This window comes from Gossypium arboreum, chromosome 2 (assembly GCF_025698485.1).
Source record: "Gossypium arboreum isolate Shixiya-1 chromosome 2, ASM2569848v2, whole genome shotgun sequence".
In the NCBI taxonomy this organism is placed as follows: domain Eukaryota; kingdom Viridiplantae; phylum Streptophyta; class Magnoliopsida; order Malvales; family Malvaceae; genus Gossypium; species Gossypium arboreum.
Window position 1 is genome coordinate 8409734 of NC_069071.1, and position 19810 is coordinate 8429543.

Below are 19810 nucleotides of genomic sequence, written 5' to 3' on the forward strand. Positions count from 1 at the left end.
AGGTGAGTTGAGCCTCGGTTCACATCTTTGAGGTATTTTCAATTTCATCTTTCAAAAAAATTTCAACTCATATTATGAGAAATGAGTTGAGCCTCAAGACACATTGAGGTAATTTCAATTTCTGTTTTCAAAATTCAACTCATATTGCGAGAATGAGTTGAACCTCAAGACACGTTGAGGTAATTTCAATTTGCTTCAAAATGAGTTGAGCCTCGTGTCACACGCCGAGGTATTTTCAATTTCTATTTTTCAATTTCATCTTTCGAAAAAAAAAACATCAACTCATATTGCGAGAGGTGAGTTGAGCTTGATCACACACCGAGGTATTTTCTCAATTTATATTTTTCAAAAAAATCAACTCACATTGCGAGATGTGAGTTGAGCCTCAGGACACGCTGAGGTATTTTCAATTTCTGTTGTCAAAAAAATCAACTCGTATTGCGAGAGGTGAGTTGAGCCTCGGGACACGCTGAGGTATTGTCAATTTTTCGTATGTTTCAAAAAATCAACTCATATTGCGAGAGGTGAGTTGAGCCTCAGGACACGCTGAGGTATTTTTAATTTCTGTTGTAAAAAAAATCAACTCGTATTGCGAGAGGCGAGTTGAGCCTCAGGTCACACGTCAAGGTATTTTCAATTTCCGTTTTTCAATTTCTACCTTTCAAAAAAATCAACTCATATTGCGAGAAGTGAGTTGAGCCTTGGCTCACGCGCTGAGCTATTTTCAATTTCTGTTTTTAATGTCTGTTTTTAGTGAGTCAATTCATATTGCGAAAAATGAGTTGAGCTCAGGATCACATGCCGAGAAGAGAATAAAGATTGAAGCTGATTGAAGACGTCAGATTCTGTCTCCTTAAAGTTGCAGTGGAGTTGATCGAGGGCATCAGATCTTGCCTTTCTGAAGTCGTAAGAGAAAAGACCACAAACCTTATCTCACTGAAGCGATAGAAGAGAAGATTGAAGTTGTAGATCTCACCCTTCCGGTTACAAGGTGAAGTAGATCGAAGCCATAAATTTCATATCCTTGAAGTTACATTGGAATAGATTGAAGCTACAAGGCGTATATCATAAGATGCAGTGGAGTGAACCAAAGCTACAAGATGCGGTAAACTGAAAAGGGACTAACTAAACAAGAAGAGTTCTAAAGCAAGTCAAGACCTAGCAAGACCGGGCAAATTTAGTCTTCCTTAAAAGTCTTTGCTCTATTCCTGTTGCACGACAATGAGCAAAGAGGGGCAGCTATAGAAGCCCAAATTGTTCGGGCCCGATTTCATCAAAACCCAACCAAACCTCTAAACCCACTAAAACCCTTAACTCATGACCCATTTACATCTACCCAAACCCATTACAAAACCTAAATATTAAACCCAATTCAAAAGCCCATTAAGCCCCCTCCAAAAAAAAAAAAAAAAAAAAAACCTAACCCAAAAAAAAAGAAGAAGAAAAAAGAAAAACCTAACCCAAAAAAAAAATAAAAAAACCCTAGCCACCTAACCACTTTCCCACTTGCCCCATTTTCCTCCCATTTTGATATCCATTGTCTACCACCACCACCTACAAAATAGAAAAAGAAATAATAGAAAATCATGTAAAAATGGCTATAAAAAGCCATTCAAAAATCATGTAAGAAAAAAGGAGGAGGGGATTTTAGAAAGATTGAAAAGGAAAAACACAAAATCCTTCAAATTTTGAACACAAAAAAATCAATAAAAGGTTGCATTTTTCTTTTTCCTCTTCTTTCGAATCTTTTTCTTTCTTTTTGTGTTGTGTTTTTTTCTTTCTTTATATATACATATATTGTTAAGAATTTTTTTCCGGCCACCATGGGCGGTGGCAGGCGCCTCGATGGTGGATGACCGACGATCGACCGTGACCCCCCTTTAGCCGGATTTCCTTTTCCCCTCCTTCTCTCTTCTTTCCCCTTCTTTTTTTAGGTATTTTATATGTATTATGTATATATTTTTAATGCCATTAGTTATATATTTCTTATGTATATATTCTTAAATACTATTATATACATATATATATATATATATATATATATTTTAAATACCATATTGTGTATATATTATTATTACAAATTATTACTATTGCTAGTATTATTATAACTATTATTATATTAGTGTATATTTTATGTACATATGTATATATATATATATATATATTTTTTTTTTTGCACATATCATCATTTTATATTATTGTTGTAAATTTTTATGTATATATTTTTTATGTACGTTTCCTAATATTTTCTTTTATTGTAGATATTATTATTACTATTATTACATATTTTTATTATATGCACATATATATATATGTATTTTTATGTACATATTATTATTTTATATTATTATTACCAAATATATCATTTTTCCTATTTTATTATTAGTACATGATTTGTTTTATTTTATAAATATCATTATTATTGTTATTCTAATATTCTAGTATTCCATGTTAATATTTTTCATTAATGATATCATTTTTTTTCGTCCTTTATCTATTTTAAATTTCTCACTTTAGGAATATTTTTCTCATGTTTTAATTAATTTCAAAAATAAGGCAATGTACCGATTTAATATTAAGCCATTGATTTCATTGTTATGTTGGGTGAAATTAAATGGGCTTGTGTTAAAAAACAGGTCACCCTTTCTAAAAAAAAATCGAAAACTAAAATTCTCATTTTCAATCGGATCACGATTAAATATTATATTGAACTCGTATTTTTGAAAATCAAGTCAACACATGTTTATGAGATACCAATTTTGGGCGTCATGAGGTGCTAATACCTTCCTCACGCAGTAATCGACTCCGAACCCCAATTTTTCTCTGGACTTTCATGTAGACCTAAATTCGGCCTTCTTTTTGTTTTAAAATAATTTTATTAGGTGTCCGATCACACCTATAAAAAGGATCGTGGCGACTCCTTTGTTAATAAAATCGAAAGTTGGTTTTCAAATGTTTAATAAATCGCCACAATTAGTGACCAAGCGAAACTAAAAATTTTTTTACGTCGCTACTGAGATAATATATTATATCTTATCATGTATTTTATAATTACTTTAATTTTTTTATATACACTATCTAAGTTATTAGGTATTCATTATTTTTAGATGAATTGGTATTTAAAATAATATGCATATAATTTGATTCAAACTTTTATTTCATAAGGTTTATTTCAACAATCATATAAACTATTAGCGAGTTCATTAATTCATTCTTATTTTTAAGAATATCCCATATCATTGTTTTTCCACTCAATTTATGAAATATGGCTTTATAAAATCCAATTTTTTTATGATTGATTTCATTTTATTTCAAACATATTAAGGCATTTTTTTAGCTAGTTTCACAATTATTTAAGAATTCTTTAAAACAAATGTGATATTCGATATTTGACAATTCGAGGAATCGTGCCCTAACGTGTTGGGTTGCAATTTCTCGTTTGCTCAAAACAATCAAATGTCCCTCTGGAATTCCATTCATGTATTCTAAAAACTCTTTAAAACGAAGGTAATATTCGATGTTCGACAATTTAGAGAATCGTACCCTATCGTTCTGGGTTGTAATTTCCTGTCGGTTCAAAATAATCGAACACCCCCTTTATAATTTCCCTCATGTTTCTTAAAAAATTCTAAAAAAGAGATAATACTCGATGTTTAGAAATTCGAAGAACCGTGCCCTACTGTGCTGGTTTTTGGTTTTTCGTTGGACCGAATAGTTAGGTATCCTTTTGTCAAGTTCAAATTGTAAACTTTCGGACATCGAAACAAGAAAGTTTTGGCAACCAACTCGGGTTATTCAAACGTTATTAAAAAAAAAGGAACCACATTTCAAAAACATTTTTAATTTTAGACATAAGGACAGTATTTAATTGATTTGGTACCAATTTTGGGCGTAGTGAAGGTGCTAATCCTTTCTCATACGTAACCGACTCCCGAGCCCGTTTTCTCATATTTTCGTAGACCAGAATCGTCGTTTTAGTAAACTAAAAATGTTTTTATTCTTAGGTGATCCGATCACACCAAAACAAAAGATCGGTGGCGACTCCATGCATTTGATTTTCAAAAGTCGATTACCCCTCTTTTTTAAAAAAAAAATTAAAATTTTTAAACCGAAGGATGGTTTCGACAGCTTGGCGACTTTACTGGGACGAATGAGAGTCGAGCCATAAAAATCAATTATTTACTGTCCTTTTATCGAAAACCAAAAATTTACTTCAAAAATCATATATCTTTCGATTGCATTTGATTGCATGATTGTCTTAGTGCGGGTCTTGTAAAATAGCACTGCATTTTATTGCATGACCACTGTGGTCACACCTTCTAAGTGTGAGTAAGAAACTACGCTTTCGTGAGGTTTTCACCTCCGCATGGGCTAGTGGATTGCTTCCGGGGTACATCCGTACCTATGATTTCGTGAGATTTTCATCTCTGCATGGTCATAGGGAAATGTATCCCTCTGAACCGAACTCGATCTATATGAGCCTATAATGGGTGAGGATTGAGGAATCTACTGGTTCGGGTACCTTATCTCTAGAACTAAACCGCATATAGTGAACCTTAGGAACCATCCTTGGGTGAAGCCACGTCGAGCCTTAGTACTTACCCGTATATGCGTCATAGTTATCGTTTATGTGCTTGCATTCTATCGCTATTATTTGACACTAACCCGTGTTTTGTTTTGTTATTTTTGCATAACATTACATACTAAAGGAGGCGTTAATCTACATTCAATTACTAAGTTAGAAAATTTGACATGGAGAATGAATTTCTTAGTAAAGTCGAGGATAATGCGGCCGTTCGTGCTTGGTCAGAAAGGCTACAATCTGAGAGAGGGGATAGCTTGGTAGAAGGGTATGTATCGGAGCTACGGGATTTCACTCGCGTCAATGTAGTACAGAATGAGATGCAAGAGTTGAGAGACATTTGGGCTAGTTGGGATGAAAGGATTAAGCAGTTGTTTTACCAAAGTTATGGTGATATATCCTACCTGCTAGACATTAGAGTGGATAAGCATTTGTTCTGAGCCTTGGTACAGTTTTGGAATTCTGCATATAAGTGTTTCACCTTTGAAGAAGTGGATTTGGTACCTACTATAGAGGAATACACTACGCTGCTTAGGTGTCCAAAGATTCAGTCCGAAGACTTATGCCCGGTTTTTAGTAGTCGCTTTCGTGAAGAAACTGATGAGCATTTCGGGGATGAGCGAGCCTTGGGTCACCGCTCGGATTCAGCAAAAAGGAGATAGCAAATGTGTCCCTTGGGAGAATTTGTGAGATTTGATCTTGACTCATCCAGACGAAAAAAAGAGGGTCGATATATTTGCCTTAAGCATCTACGTATTAGTGATCTTTCCTAAGGCTTTGAGGCACGTGGACGAGGTGGTTATCGACTTGTTCGATCACCTTGAGAAGGGAATCACTCCAGTACCGGCGATATTGGCAGAAACTTTCATGTCTTTGAGCTCATGTCGGAAGACGGGCGAGGGGCAATTTATTGGGTGTGCTCAACTATTGATGGTATGGTTTTATGGGCACTTTTGGAAGGTAGACAAGGTTTCTTACCGAGTCTTTTCCGAAGGTTATTCCCCTTTGAAGGAAGAAGCAGCTATACAGAGGAGAGAGGATATCTCGGAGGAGAAATGGATGGATATTTTTCAAAACATCAAGGAGGGAGATATCGAATGGAGAGTTTATTGGATGGTCCCTGACGAGATCATGTACCGATGTGGTAACTTCGATTGGGTGCCACTGTTAGGAATCTGGAGAGCCACCGGGTATACTCCTTTGATAGCCTTGAGGCAATATAAGTCGAGGCAGTTTGTACCCATGACCTACGGACTTGCTCAGAGTGAATTCTCTTTTAAGGGTACTCATTATAAAAAGAGAGTTCGGGAGTTATCGGATGCTTAGAAGTAAACTTGTTGGATGAAAATGTTAGCCTTTGGTTCCATGATAACGCCCGAGTACAGCGAGTGGTTTAAGGAGAGGATTAATGACAATATTCCTAGGCCAAACTTAGAGAGTGCTCGACCTATCGGGGAACAATTACAAGTCGCCCCATCAGAATTGGAAATTATAAAGCAAGATTTCGAGAAAAAGAGTTTAGAGCTTGGGAAGAAGATCTAGCAATTGGAAGAAGAAAAGATGCACTTAAGGTTAGACACCGATGTTCAGAGGTCAGAGGCTGAAAAGTGGAGAAAAAGAAAAACCAAGGCCGAAGAAGACTTAGACAGCCTGAAGACGGACTACAAGAAGCTACGTCTATCTATGAGGACTGCGGGCTTAGGTAAGACTTTCGAACAATGGCGCCATGAAATTCGGGAAGAAAAGGCCAATACCGACCGGTGGGAAAGAAAATTCTGAGAAGCTCAAGCACGAAACGAAGATTTGGAGAAGAGTCTGTCGAAAAGTAGAATCGAGCGAAGTGAATTAAGGGCTAGGGTAACAGAACTCAAGAAGTCTCTGCATCAGTACCGAAATCGTAACACCATAATAGAGCTGAGGGCAAGTTTGAGCAAGATAGAAGAAATGAAAGGAAGAATAGGAGAGTTAGAGGCATCACTGCAGAACTGTGAGATGCGGATCCAATTTTTCGAGGCAAACGAAGATTGTTGGAAAGAGCAGCTTCACCATGTGCAAGACCAAGTCAGAAACAGAGATTATCTTATGAGGGAAGCCATAACCCAGATTCGGGAGGTAGCTGACTACTTGCAGACTTTAGCAGTTCAGGCGGACACACTGAGCGTGAAATATGAGTTGGAGTCGGATCACGGACAAGAGCTGGCCTTGTTGCTTAAAAAGATTAAGACTTTAAGTGTTAGAGCGAAATTTTATTTGTAACTCGACTTTATGTAAAAGATTTTATTTTCAAGTGAAACTTTTTAAGGACAATTGAATCAAAAAAAATTGATGCCTCATTTGCATTCATGCATTTGCATTATATCATATCATTATGCATTAAAGGCCATAAGAGTTTTCTAATTAATTAATTAAAAATTATTTTAGTAACCTGGAAACCAACGAAAACCAACCAACCACGCATCCCTACGGTACGAGAAAATATCAATGGATAAGAGACTCGAGAAATTAGAGCAAATGCAAAACGACATGCAAGAACAAATGCAGTCCCAGATGGAAGAGCAGCTAGCCAAAATTCAACGAGAGATGAAGGAGCAAATGATGGAGTCTCAGAGAGAGATGATGTCTCAATTATCCAAATTACTGCTGGGAGGAATGGATAAGGGAAAGAGCCCCATGGACCAAGTTGAGGAAACCAATGAAGATCTCCAATACCCCCTCGCTTTACTCCGGTGCATATACCGATGAAACCTGAGATTAACCTACAAAAACCATCGGTCACAATCATGCCCTAGCAAGTTCAGGCCGGAGCTTCAATTCAGATGAACTTCCAAGCCGGCTCAGGATCTAACTTTGTCAACAACCCGAATTATCCGCCCGTTCCCAACTTGGATGAAGCTGCTGAAGAGGAAAATGTGAGGATCGATTCGCAAAAACAATTGAAAGAACGTTGTAGATGGCTCGAGGAAAAATTCAAAGCCATAGAGAGCGCGGATCATCATCAAGGGATTGATGCCAAAGATCTGAGTCTGGTCCCAGATTTAGTCCTCCCCCCTAAATTCAAAATACCTGAATTCGAGAAATACAATGGACCAAGTTGCCCTGAAGCCCACATCACCATATTTTGCCGGCAAATGACGGGATATGTTAACAATGACCAGCTACTAATCCACTGCTTTCAAGATAGTCTGGTTGGAGCGGCGTCTAAGTGGTATCATCAACTGAGTCGAGCCAAGATTAACTCATGGAAGGACCTGGCTCAGGCCTTTATGAAGCAATACAATCATGTGATGGACATGACCCCTGACAGAATCACTCTCCAGAATATGGAAAAAAAGTCAAATGAAAGCTTCAGACAGTATGCACAAAGGTGGAGAGAGGTAGCCATACAAGTTCAGCCACCACTTCTAGAAAAGGAGACGACAATGCTCTTTATCAACACCTTGAAATCCCCTTTTATCACCCATATGTTAGGAAGCGCCACAAAAAGCTTCTCCGACATAGTGATGACGGGGGAAATGATCAAGAATGCTGTGAGGAGCGGCAAAATAGAGTCGGGAGAGAGTGCTAGAAAGTCAGCCCCAAGGAAAAGGGATAATGAAGTGAACAACACGAGCACATTCAACAAGGGGCAGTCCAAGTCAAGTACCGTGAATCAACCCAAAACGGTGACTACCAATCAACAAAGCTCTGTAAAACAAGAATCCAATTCGAGGAGGAACACAGAAAGGCCACAATTTACCCCTATACCCATGACATTAGGGAGTTGTACCAGAACCTGTTCAACGCTCATGTAGTATCCCCTTTCTATCTAGAGCCACTGCAGCCCCCGTATCTCAAATGGTATGACACAAATGCCCAATGTGAATACCACGCGAGAATTACCGGGCACTCAATCGAGAATTGTACTGCGTTCAAGAAAGTAGTCAAAAGACTCATTAAGGTGGGGATTGTGAGATTTGACGACTCAGTCACGCCCAATGTAGCAGGAAACCCACTCCCCAATCATGTCGACCAAGGAGTGAATGGGATAAGTGAAGGCTTGAATAAGAAGACCAAGTATGAGGTGGCAGAAGTCAGGACCCCGTTGAGGTGGGTATGGAAGGAGATGGCCAAGAGAGAATTGATCGTGTTGGATTCGAGGGAAGAATACAAAGAAGAGAGAAACTACTGTGAGTTTCACGACAATGTGGGGCATGAAATTCAAAATTGCACGGAGTTCAGAACCCTAGTACAAAACATGATGAACAATAAAAAAATTGAATTCTATGAAGAGACCGAAAACCCTGTAAAGGGAGATATATGTACATCGGAGGGAGAATCGATGGCACAAAATCAAACACCTAATTATCCCATGGTGATTATTTCGAGACCCAAAAATAATGAAATTGGAGTACAAATGCCACCGAGGGTCATAATCCAAAGACCTGTAGTCTTCCCTTACCAAGACAGTAAAAAGGTCCCATGAAATCATGATTGTAGTGTGACGATGTCAGGAAAGGAGAGCCCAGTTGACGCTTCAAGAGGGGACCAAGACAAGGGTTCCTATACACGTAGCGGGAGGCGTTACAATACAGCGAATGAGGAGGTGTAGCCCATAAAAGGAAAAGCCCGGGTGTTTGAGGAAATGAAGGGAAAAGTAACCAAACCTATTAATGAGCCAGTTAACGAAAAAGAGGCCAAGGAGTTTTTAAAATTCCTAAAGCATAGCGAATCTGATGTGGTGGAACAATTCACGTAAACAACCAGCCCTTATTTCGGTGTTGGCCTTACTTCTAAGCTCGGAAGTTCATCGTAGCGCACTAATGAAGGTCTTAAACGAGACATACATTGCCAATGACATCTCCGTTAACAAACTAGACCGTTTGGTGAACAACATAAGTGCCGACAATTATATCTTCTTTAATGACGACGAGATACCACTCGGGGGCATGGGGTTGACTAAAGCTCTACATATCACCACGAGCTGTAAAGGGTATACGCTTCCAGGCTTATTAATTGACAATGGGTCGGCTTTGAACGTCCTGCCTTTGACCACACTGAATAGATTACCTATAGACAGCTCTCACATGAAGGAGTGCCAGAATATCATAAAGGCATTTGATGCCACGGAGAGAAAGGTGATGGGCAGAATCGATGTACCTCTTCAAATTGGGCCAAACACATATGAGGTGGATTTCCTCGTAATGGACATCAAGCCCTCATACAATTGCTTGTTGGGAAGGCCCTGGATACATTCGGCTGGGGCAGTGCCTTCCTCATTGCATCAGAAATTGAAGCTAATATCGGAAGGGAGATTGATAACGATCAAGGCTGAGGAGGATATTATTGCAACTGTGAGCAATAATGCACCCTATTTGGAGACAGATGATGAAGCAATCGAATGCTTATTTCGATCTTTAGAATTTGTTAATGTGACCTTCAACGCCGAGAGAAGCAAAATTCTGGTGCCAAAATTGTCCAAAACCACGAGGATGAGCCTCCAGTTGACGATTAGAAGAGGGGCCCTACCCGGAAGGGGACTTGGGAGACATCTGCAAGGAAGGGTTGAAACACCAATGTCGAAAGACAAGAGAGACCGCTTCGGTTTAGGATTTAAGCCGGATGCGAAACAAATGAGAAAGGAGTTGGAAAAGAAGCAAGAAAGAAGAAGAGCTCGATTAATGGGGGAGGAAATCAAGTGGGAACCAATGACATTCCCCTATATATCAAAAACATTTGTGTCCGGGGGAATCATTCATCCCGAGAGAGACACACCAATTACGGGAGCTATAGAAGGAAGTCTGAAAAGCTTGGACATCAACATCATATGCGAAGAAGAGACTGGAAGAGAGAATTTGTCGGGAATTTACCTCTACACGCCTGGAAGTGTTCTGGACAACTGGACTACGGAAAAGATTCCTGTAGTTTTTAGAACGGATTCAGAGTAATGTCCAAAACACACTTATTGCTCTAGGCCTAGGAGTAATAAGAATCTTTTGTGAAATAGGCCGATGTTTAAAAACGACATTTCAGTAAAATGCACGGTTATTATCATTTTTGAGCAAATGTTATCTCGTCCTTTCAATTCCATTCATAACCATACAAATGATTATTTTCGAATTCTTTTATTCTTGAAACATTCTTTTAAATGTTCTTTCATTCGTCATTCATAATTAGAGTTGATCATGGTCGGGCGGCCGGCCTACCAAGGCCCGCCTCAAAAATGGGAGGGTTTGGGTAAAAATATAGGCCGAAAAATGGGCTTGGGCAAAAAACGATGCCTGCTTAGAAAGCGGGCAGACCTCGAGTAAGGGTTTTTGGCTGGGCCCTACCAATTATATATTAATATATATATTTTATTTTATTTTAATTATTTTTAATTTTAATATAACTATTTTTTATTATATTATTAATTTGTGTATTATTTTAAGAATTGTTTTAGTATTATTTTATTTGTTTTAATATTTGTTTTATATTTTTAAATATATTTGATTTATTATATTTTTAACTTTTTATTTAATGAAATAAAAAATTTAATATAAATTTGGTAAAGCCGGTTCGGCTTAGTAATTTTATTTCAGTCGGACTTGGGTAAAATTTTAGGCCCATATTTCAGGTAGGGGCCGGGCCCGGCCTAGTAGATGGGCTAAAATTTATATGGGCCGGCCGAACCCTTACTGCCCATTTATGATCACCTCTATTCATAATCATATCACGCAAATAAATGTTTCGAATTCTTTTGATTCTTTGTATCTGCCTTTGTCCTCATAACAAGTCCCCAGATATTAATGATACGAGTGATACTACTAGCGACTCAGAATTTCCTTTCAAGCAAGATGTGTGTATGGATGATTCTCAGGATTTTGAAGAGGACCAAGGCTATAACCTATCTCCTGATTTGTTGAGGATGGTAGAACAATACGAGAAACAAATCCTACCTCACAAAGAATCAGTCGAAATTGTGAGCTTAGGAGAAGGACAAGAGGTGAAGATCGGAACATGTATCACTGCGGAGATGATGCGAGACCTCATTGAATTACTTCAAGAATTCAAAGATGTCTTCGCATGGTCATACCAAGATATGCCCGGGTTGGACACTGACATCGTGGTTCATCGACGCCCCATAAAAGAAGAGTGGAAGCCTGTTCAGTAAAAACTCGAAGAATGAGGCCTGATGTCTTGTTAAAAATAAAGGAAGAAGTTCGAAAGCAGATTGACGCTGGGTTCCTGAAGGTGGTAAAATACTCAGATTGGGTAGCCAACATCGTCCCTGTCCCTAAGAAAGATGGAAATGTGCGAATGTGTGTGGACTACAGAGATTTGAATAAAGCCATCCCAAAAGACAATTTCCCACTACCTCATATTGACACCCTAGTGGACAACACGGTAGGACACTCACTGTTTTCATTCATGGACGATTTTTTGGGATATAACCATATCAAGATGCATCTTGAAGATATGGACAAAACCACATTTGTAACTATGTGAGGGATGTTCTACTACAAGGTGATGCAGTTTGGACTGAAGAATGCAGGGGCAACTTATCAAAGAGCCATGGTAACCCTTTTTTCACGACATGATGCATAAAGAAATCGAGGTCTATGTTGATGACATGATAGCTAAGTCTCGAACAGAGAAGGAGCACATACAAGTCCTGGGAAAATTGTTCTTGAGGTTGGGGAAGTTTCAGCTAAAACTCAACCCCGCCAAATGTACCTTTGGAGCCAAGTCTGGAAAGTTGCCCGGATTCGTGGTTAGTGAGAAAGGGATCGAGATTGATCCAGACAAAGTTAAAGCCATACAAGAGCTATCCCCGCCGCGCACTCAGAAAGAAGTTCGAGGCTTTCTAGGAAGATTAAATTACATTACTCGGTTCATTTCATAACTGACCGAGAAATGTGACCCTGTCTTTCGCCTCCTCAAGAAACATAACCCAGGTGAATGGGATGAAGAATGCCAAAGGGCTTTCGACAAGGTCAAACAGTATTTATCCAATGCCGCGGTGTTGATGCCACCTAACCCTGATAAGCCGTTGATACTGTATTTGGCAGTATTCGAGAATTCCATGGGATTCGTATTGGGTCAGCATGACGAGTCGGGGAAAAAGAAAAAGCTATTTACTATCTCAGTAAAAAGTTCACGGAATGTGAGACAAGGTACCCGCCGATAGAGAAGTTGTGTTGTGCCCTAATTTGGACAACCCGAAGACTGAGGCAGTATATGTTATATCACACCATTTGACTTATCTAAAAATTGGACCCCTTGAAGTATATGATGGAGTCAACAACTTTGAATGGAAGGATGGCCCGATGGCAGATTCTACTTTCTGAATTCGACATAGTCTATATGAACCAGAAAGCAGTAAAAGGAAGTGCAATAGCAGATTTTCTGGCCAGTAGAGCTTTGGAAGAATACGAGCCTTTGAACTTCGACTTCCCGAATGAAGACCTAATGTGTGTTGCTACCACCGAAAAAGGTGCTCTCGAAGAACTTCCTTGGAAATTGAATTTTTATGAGGCGTCAAACGTTGTGGAAAATGGAATCGGGGCCGTCTTAGTGTCCCTAAATGGAGATCATTATCCATTCACTAGTAAATTGGATTTTGATTGTACAAATAACATGGCAGAATACGAGGTGTGCATCATGGGAGTCCATGCAGCCATAAAACGTAAGATTAAGGTGCTAGAGGTGTATGGGGATTCCGCGCTAGTGATTTATCAACTCAAGGGAGAATGGATGACTAGAGACTCCAAGTTGATCGACTATCGAAAACTAGTCCTTGAATTGGTTAAAGAGTTTGATGACATTACCTTCCACTACCTTCCACGAGACGAAAATCAGATGGCTGATGCTTTGGCTATCTTAGCTTCCATGATCAAGGTGAACAAACAAGAGGATGTCAAACCCATCCGGATGAGCATTTATAAAATTCCGGCTCACTGTTACAATATTGAAGAAAATAAAGAGAGAGATAATCACCCTTGGTATCATGATATATTACAATACGTGAAGAATCGTGAATACCCAGACCAGGCAAGCGAGAATGACAAAAGAACTCTAAAAAGGCTGGCCATCGACTATGTCTTAGACGGGGATATATTATACAAAAGAAGAAAAGATCAAGTGCTACTAAGATGTGTAGACGCCGTAGAAGCTAAGAAAATCTTGGAAGAAGTCCATGAAGGCATCTGTGGGACGCATGCTAATGGCTTTACAATGGCCAGGCAAATTATGAGATTCGGGTACTATTGGTCCACCATGGAAAGAGACTGTATCAATTACGCTAAGAGATGTCATAAATGCCAAATCTACGGGGACAAAATTCATGTGCCTCATTCACCGCTGCATGTCATGGTTGCTCCATGGCCATTCTCGATGTGGGGCATGGATGTGATTGGACCAATATCGCCGAAAGCTTTCAATGGGCATCGGTTCATCTTTGTGGTTATTGACTACTTCACCAAATGGGTAGAAGCCGCCTCGTATACTAGTGTGACAAAGTCGACAGTGAGCAAGTTTCTGAAAAAGGAGATCATATGTCGATATGGAATGCCGGAGAGGATTATATCTGACAATGCATTAAACTTGAACAATAGTACGATAGCAGAAGTCTGCAGTCAATTCAAGATCAGACATCACAACTCGTCACCATATCGCCCAAAGATGAATGGGGCAGTGGAAGCGGCCAATAAAAACATTAAGAAAATTGTGGGAAAGATGACCGAAACCTACAGAGACTGGCATGAAAAGTTACCATTTGCCCTCTTTGCTTATCGAACGTCAGTCAGAACTTCAACTGGGGCAACCCCTTTCTCCTTGGTCTACGGAATGGAAGCAGTGTTGCCAATCGAAGTTGAGATCCCGTCTCTTCGAGTGTTGTCGGAGTTAAAGTTAGACGAAGCAGAATGGATCCAGTCTCGATACGATCAATTGAACTTGATCGAAGAAAAGAGGCTAAGAGCTATCCGTCATGGTCAGATGTACCAAAAACGAATGATGCGAGCTTATGACAAAAAGGTTCACTCTAGAAAATTCCACAAGGGAGACCTAGTTTTGAAAAAGATCCTTCCCATGCAGAAAGATTTTCGAGGAAAATGGATGCCTAATTGGGAGGGGCCTTACGTGGTGAAGAAAGCTTTCTCCGGAGGAGTATTGATTCTAGCCGAGATGGATGGTAGAAGCTTACCCAATCCTGTAAATTCAGATACTGTCAAGAAGTATTTCACTTAAAGAAGAAGAGGCCAAGGTGAAAACCCGCAAAGGGCGTTTTTTTTTTTTAAAAAAAATTTGGAGAGGCCAAGGTGAAAACCCGCAAAGGGCACTTTGAGACCAAAGGGTTTTTGAGTTGAAAACCCGTAAACGGGTAGCTCAAATTTCGAATGTGGGATATATGGTAGTCTTGCCCTCCCAAAATCAATAAGAGGGAAGAACAGTACACCTTGGGGCATCAACAAAATGCGCTTGATCTCTGAAACACACATTTAGCTCGAAGGAGCCTTTGAGAAATTAAAATAGTGAAGCTCGTGCTGCGATATCTGGGGCACCTTTTTCCTCATTTTATTTTGAGCCTTACCAGATTTGCTATCCTGTTTAATGTATTCACTTCAAGTTTTGCTCAATAAAAATCTTGTCCATTATGATAATCTCTTTCGAGCATTTTTTTGAAATCACAATTTTTGGGCTTATAACATTCACATAAAAAAAAAAAGTTACACATATTACTCTGGAAAGTTTCTAAATAGTACAAGGACCTGAAACAGGGCCACTAGGCAGAACTAACCAGACTCAAAAGTAGGAAACATTGGAAAAAGAATAGTCCAAGTTGTGACTATTTCTTTGAATCTTCTATCAAAGATAACGGCGAAACAGCAAGAGGCAATAGTGCATCAATGATAGAACCTGGATAAACCATAGCAACGATACCTTAAACATTTAAAAAGAAATCATTCTCATGACATTTCTGCATTCATATAATTAACACATCTAGTTAGGAGCATTTGATTCATTTCGATCATAACATCCTAATTATTTAACATAAATCATCACATTTAGTTAGAAGCATTTGATTTATTTCAATCATAGCATCCTAATTATTTGGCATAAGCATAGATACATGAAACTGATTTTACAGATCATGTTCCTCAAAGGACAGTGCAGTGGAATCGGTGAATTCACAAGTCTTAACCCCCTAAACAGTGGGGCAACAGGCTGAAGATTGTAGATCTTGTTTCCCTGAGATTGTAGTGGATCAGATCGAAGACGGCGAATCTAGGTTTCCTGATGTTGCAGGAAAGCAGATTTAAGCCACCATCCTAGCTCCCTAAAGTTGTAGTAGAGTAGGCTGAAGATTGTAGATCTTGTTTCCCTGAGATTGTAGTGGATCAGATCGAAGACAGCGAATCTAGGCTTCCTGATGTTGCAGTGAAGTAGATTTAAGCCACCATCCTAGCTCCCTAAAGTTGTAGTGGAGTAGGTTGAAGATTGTAGATCTTGTTTCCCTGAGATTGCAGTGGAGCAGATCGAAGATGGCGGATTTAGGTTTCTTGATATTGCAGCGAAGCAGATTTAAGTCACCACCCTAGCTCCCTAAAGTTGTAGTGGAGTAGACCCAAGATTGCAGACCTCGTTTCCAGTGGAGCAGATCAAAGATAACAGATTTGGCGTCTCTGTAGCGGCGGAGAGCAGATCAAAGATTTGGCGTCTCTGTAGCGGCAGAGAACAGATCGAAGACGGTGAATCTCAATTTCTTGAAGTTGCAGCGAAGCAGATTTAAGCCACCATCCTAGCTCCCTAAGGTTGTAGTGGAGTAGGCTAAATATTGTAGATCTTGTTTCCTTGAGATTGTACTGGGGCAGATCGAAGACGGTGAATCTAGGCTTCCTGATGTTGCGGTGAAGCAGGTTTGTAGAGAATCAGAACGAGGCTATAATGAAGAAGAAAAACACTAAAGAAGTCATGATTTGGCAAGACCGGGCAAAATTGGCCCTCTTCGAAGTCTTTGCTCTATTCTCGTTACACGACAATGAGCAAAGAGGGGCAGCTATAATGGGCCAATTTAGCCCTGGCCCACGTTAGAACCAAAACCCAAAATAAATACTAAATTATTAAACCAAAAGCCCAAAGAATAAAACCAAACTAATAGTCTGTCATAAAGGTCCAAATATTACAACCAATATTGATACCCAATGCCCCATAGCCCAAATACAACGGCCCAATAATCTGAATGCACCCAAACGGCCCCAAAAATTGAGCCAAGTTTTGGCAAACCCTAAGTCACCCTCTCTCTCTAGCAACAACAAGAATCGGGCAATAGACCCATACCTCCACTCTGTTAGTCTCATACCTCCACACCTCGTATGCCACGCCCCCACCACATGCGCATGCCAATGACTCAGACACAAGAAAGAAACAAAAAATGAAGAATGGAAACAAATATATTGTATATTTTCGGTTGATTTCCTTTTTCGACTATAAAAGCCCACTTTTAATCTTTGTAAAAGGGGGCATATTTTTACTGACGAATACACAATAGGCAATACAAAAAGCAATATTGGAAGGTGATTTCTCGATCTAAATCTCGGGCTTTCTCTTTGTGATTATTTTCTTGCTTTTTTTATTTCGAGAGTAAATAAAAGAAAAGGGAACACGAACACGACGCATTTATAGAACATACACATACGAAATATAAAAAAAAGCAATTAAGAATTTGCAAGGGTAATCTCAAGTTTTCTTTCGTTCTTTCTTTTTTTTTCTTTTTTTTGTTTGGTTTAGATCGTCTTTTAATAGGTAAATCGACTCCAATGAGATCCCGAATACTTTAAGATACAAAAGTAGGGGAGAGGGGTCAAGTGGTGTTGAATCTCTATTTTATGAACTTTCTTCGTTTTTTTAAAAATGTATGAGATTTGAAGTTTTATTTTTTCTCAAGTAAAAAATAAAATACTTACTAATTTCCTCAAGGCATGGTCGAATACTTACAGCAACAGAATCAGGAATTGTTTTGCGCGCCGCTGGACACTAAATCCGATGGAGATTCAGCTGCTTGTAAAAGGAACCCTAGCAAATTTAATTTCAAGGCTGCTGATTTTTGTTAAATGGATGGGTATTTGAAAGGAAAGGAAGGGGAAAATGGTTTAAAATGGTCTGAAATACAAAACAATGCTGCCCATGACCATAAGGGTCCGCGCGTGGGCCCGAATAGAAAAATGGATCTGCGCCATGTTGTGTGAATGGGGAAATTGCGCGCTGAATCCTTCTCTTGCGCACAACCTTCAATTTGCGCCCCAATTTCCCTCCCTTATGTTTTAAAATTTAGCTCGCTAATTCATGCGTTGCTTCACTTTGATCCATGATCCAGTTTAGTATTATGGGCGCAGGATATTTTCACTTCTAGTCCCCGTACATTTGCACACGTGGCACATTGATCCTATTTTATAATTATCTTATTTGTAAATTGTTTCTTCTGTTTTAATTTTGTTTCAATTAAATATTATTTTTGTACATTTTTACATGCTTAATCATTAGTTGTGATATTTTGGGTTGTTTTAGCTAGTTGAATTTTGTAATCTTTTCTGTTTTTGTTCTCTTGTTTTAGTAATGAGTGTATTATTTGAAGTAAAATTTATTTTGGTTTAGGTATGCTATTAATTCTATGTTTTTACATATCTTAAGGTTTATATTCTTTTGAGAATTTCATCTATTTTTATACATCATTTAAATTATTATTAAACTTATATTTTACTGCATACATTATCAAAGCAATATTTTTTATATAAATATAATTTTAGCAAAATTTGTATATAATTGTTTTTTATGTTATTTATTATATATATAATTTATACTAACTTTAAGTTAATTTTATAATTCATTTATTTATTCTATATTATTTTAATATTCAATTCTTTTAAAAATGTCTTCACATGAATATAATACATATTAAACTATTTTTATTATAGTATGAGTTATTAATTTAAGTGAAACTTACGTAAATATTTTTATGCATATATCATCTTTTAAATTTATTCATGTGTATAATATATATTTTAAGGACCATATTTTAAATTGCATAATTCATTTATTGTATATATTTTCATATTTTATTACCCTTATGTATGTATTATTTATATGTTCCATCACTCCCAAATCAATTTGTTACATATAAGATTATATTATACTTGTTCTCAAAGTTCTCTTATTATATATAGGCATATAGATATATATTACTAATCAAAGTATTTTGTAAATATGTTTTACCCCTTTTTTGAGTATATGATGATGTTTTAAATTTGCTTATGTATTAATATATTTATTTAATTTCTCATACATTATCAATTTCATATCATTTTTTTAAAACAAATATTTCCAAATATATATACATATGGGTTTTACTGAAGATATTATGTATATTATATCTTATAATGAATTTTATAATTACTTTAATTTTTTTATATACACTATCTAAGTTATTAGGTATTCATCATTTTTAGATGAATTGGTATTTAAAATAATATGCATATAATTTGATTCAAACTTTTATTTCATAAGGTTTATTTCAACAATCATATAAACTATTAGCGAGTTCATTAATTCATTCTTATTTTTAAGAATATCCTATATCATTGTTTTTCCACTCGATTTATGAAATATGGCTTTATAAAATCCAATTTTTTTATGATTGATTTCATCTTATTTCAAACATATTAAGGCATTTTTTTAGCTAGTTTCACAATTATTTAAGAATTCTTTAAAACAAATGTGATATTCGATATTTGACAATTCGAGGAATCGTGCCCTAATGTGTTGGGTTGCAATTTCTCGTTTGCTCAAAACAATCAAATGTCCCTCTGGAATTCCATTCATGTATTCTAAAAACTCTTTAAAACGAAGGTAATGTTTGATGTTCGACAATTTAGAGAATCGTACCCTATCGTGCTGAGTTGTAATTTCCTGTCGGTTCAAAATAATCGAATACCCCCTTTAGAATTTCCCTCATGTTTCTTAAAAAATTCTAAAAAAGAGATAATACTCGATGTTTAGAAATTCGAAGAACCGTGCCCTACTGTGTTGGTTTTCGGTTTTTTGTTGGACCGAATAGTTGGGCATCCTTTTGTCAAGTTTAAATTGTAAACTTTCGGACATCGAAACAAGAAAGTTTTGGCAACCAACTCGGGTTATTCAAACGTTATTAAAAAAAGGAACCACATTTCAAAAACATTTTTAATTTTAGACATAAGGACAGTATTTAATTGATTT

General features: G+C 37.6%; 1 protein-coding gene across 1 annotated transcript; it reads left to right on the plus strand.

Moving 5' to 3' along the window:
* The first annotated feature begins 7398 nt into the window (after positions 1-7398).
* LOC128284199 (uncharacterized) lies at positions 7399-9044 on the plus strand. The gene is made up of 2 exons (XM_053022009.1): positions 7399-8244; positions 8352-9044. The coding sequence occupies exons 1-2, from the start codon at positions 7399-7401 to the stop codon at positions 9042-9044; spliced, it is 1539 nt and encodes a 512-aa protein (XP_052877969.1).
* The last annotated feature ends 10766 nt before the right edge of the window (positions 9045-19810 follow it).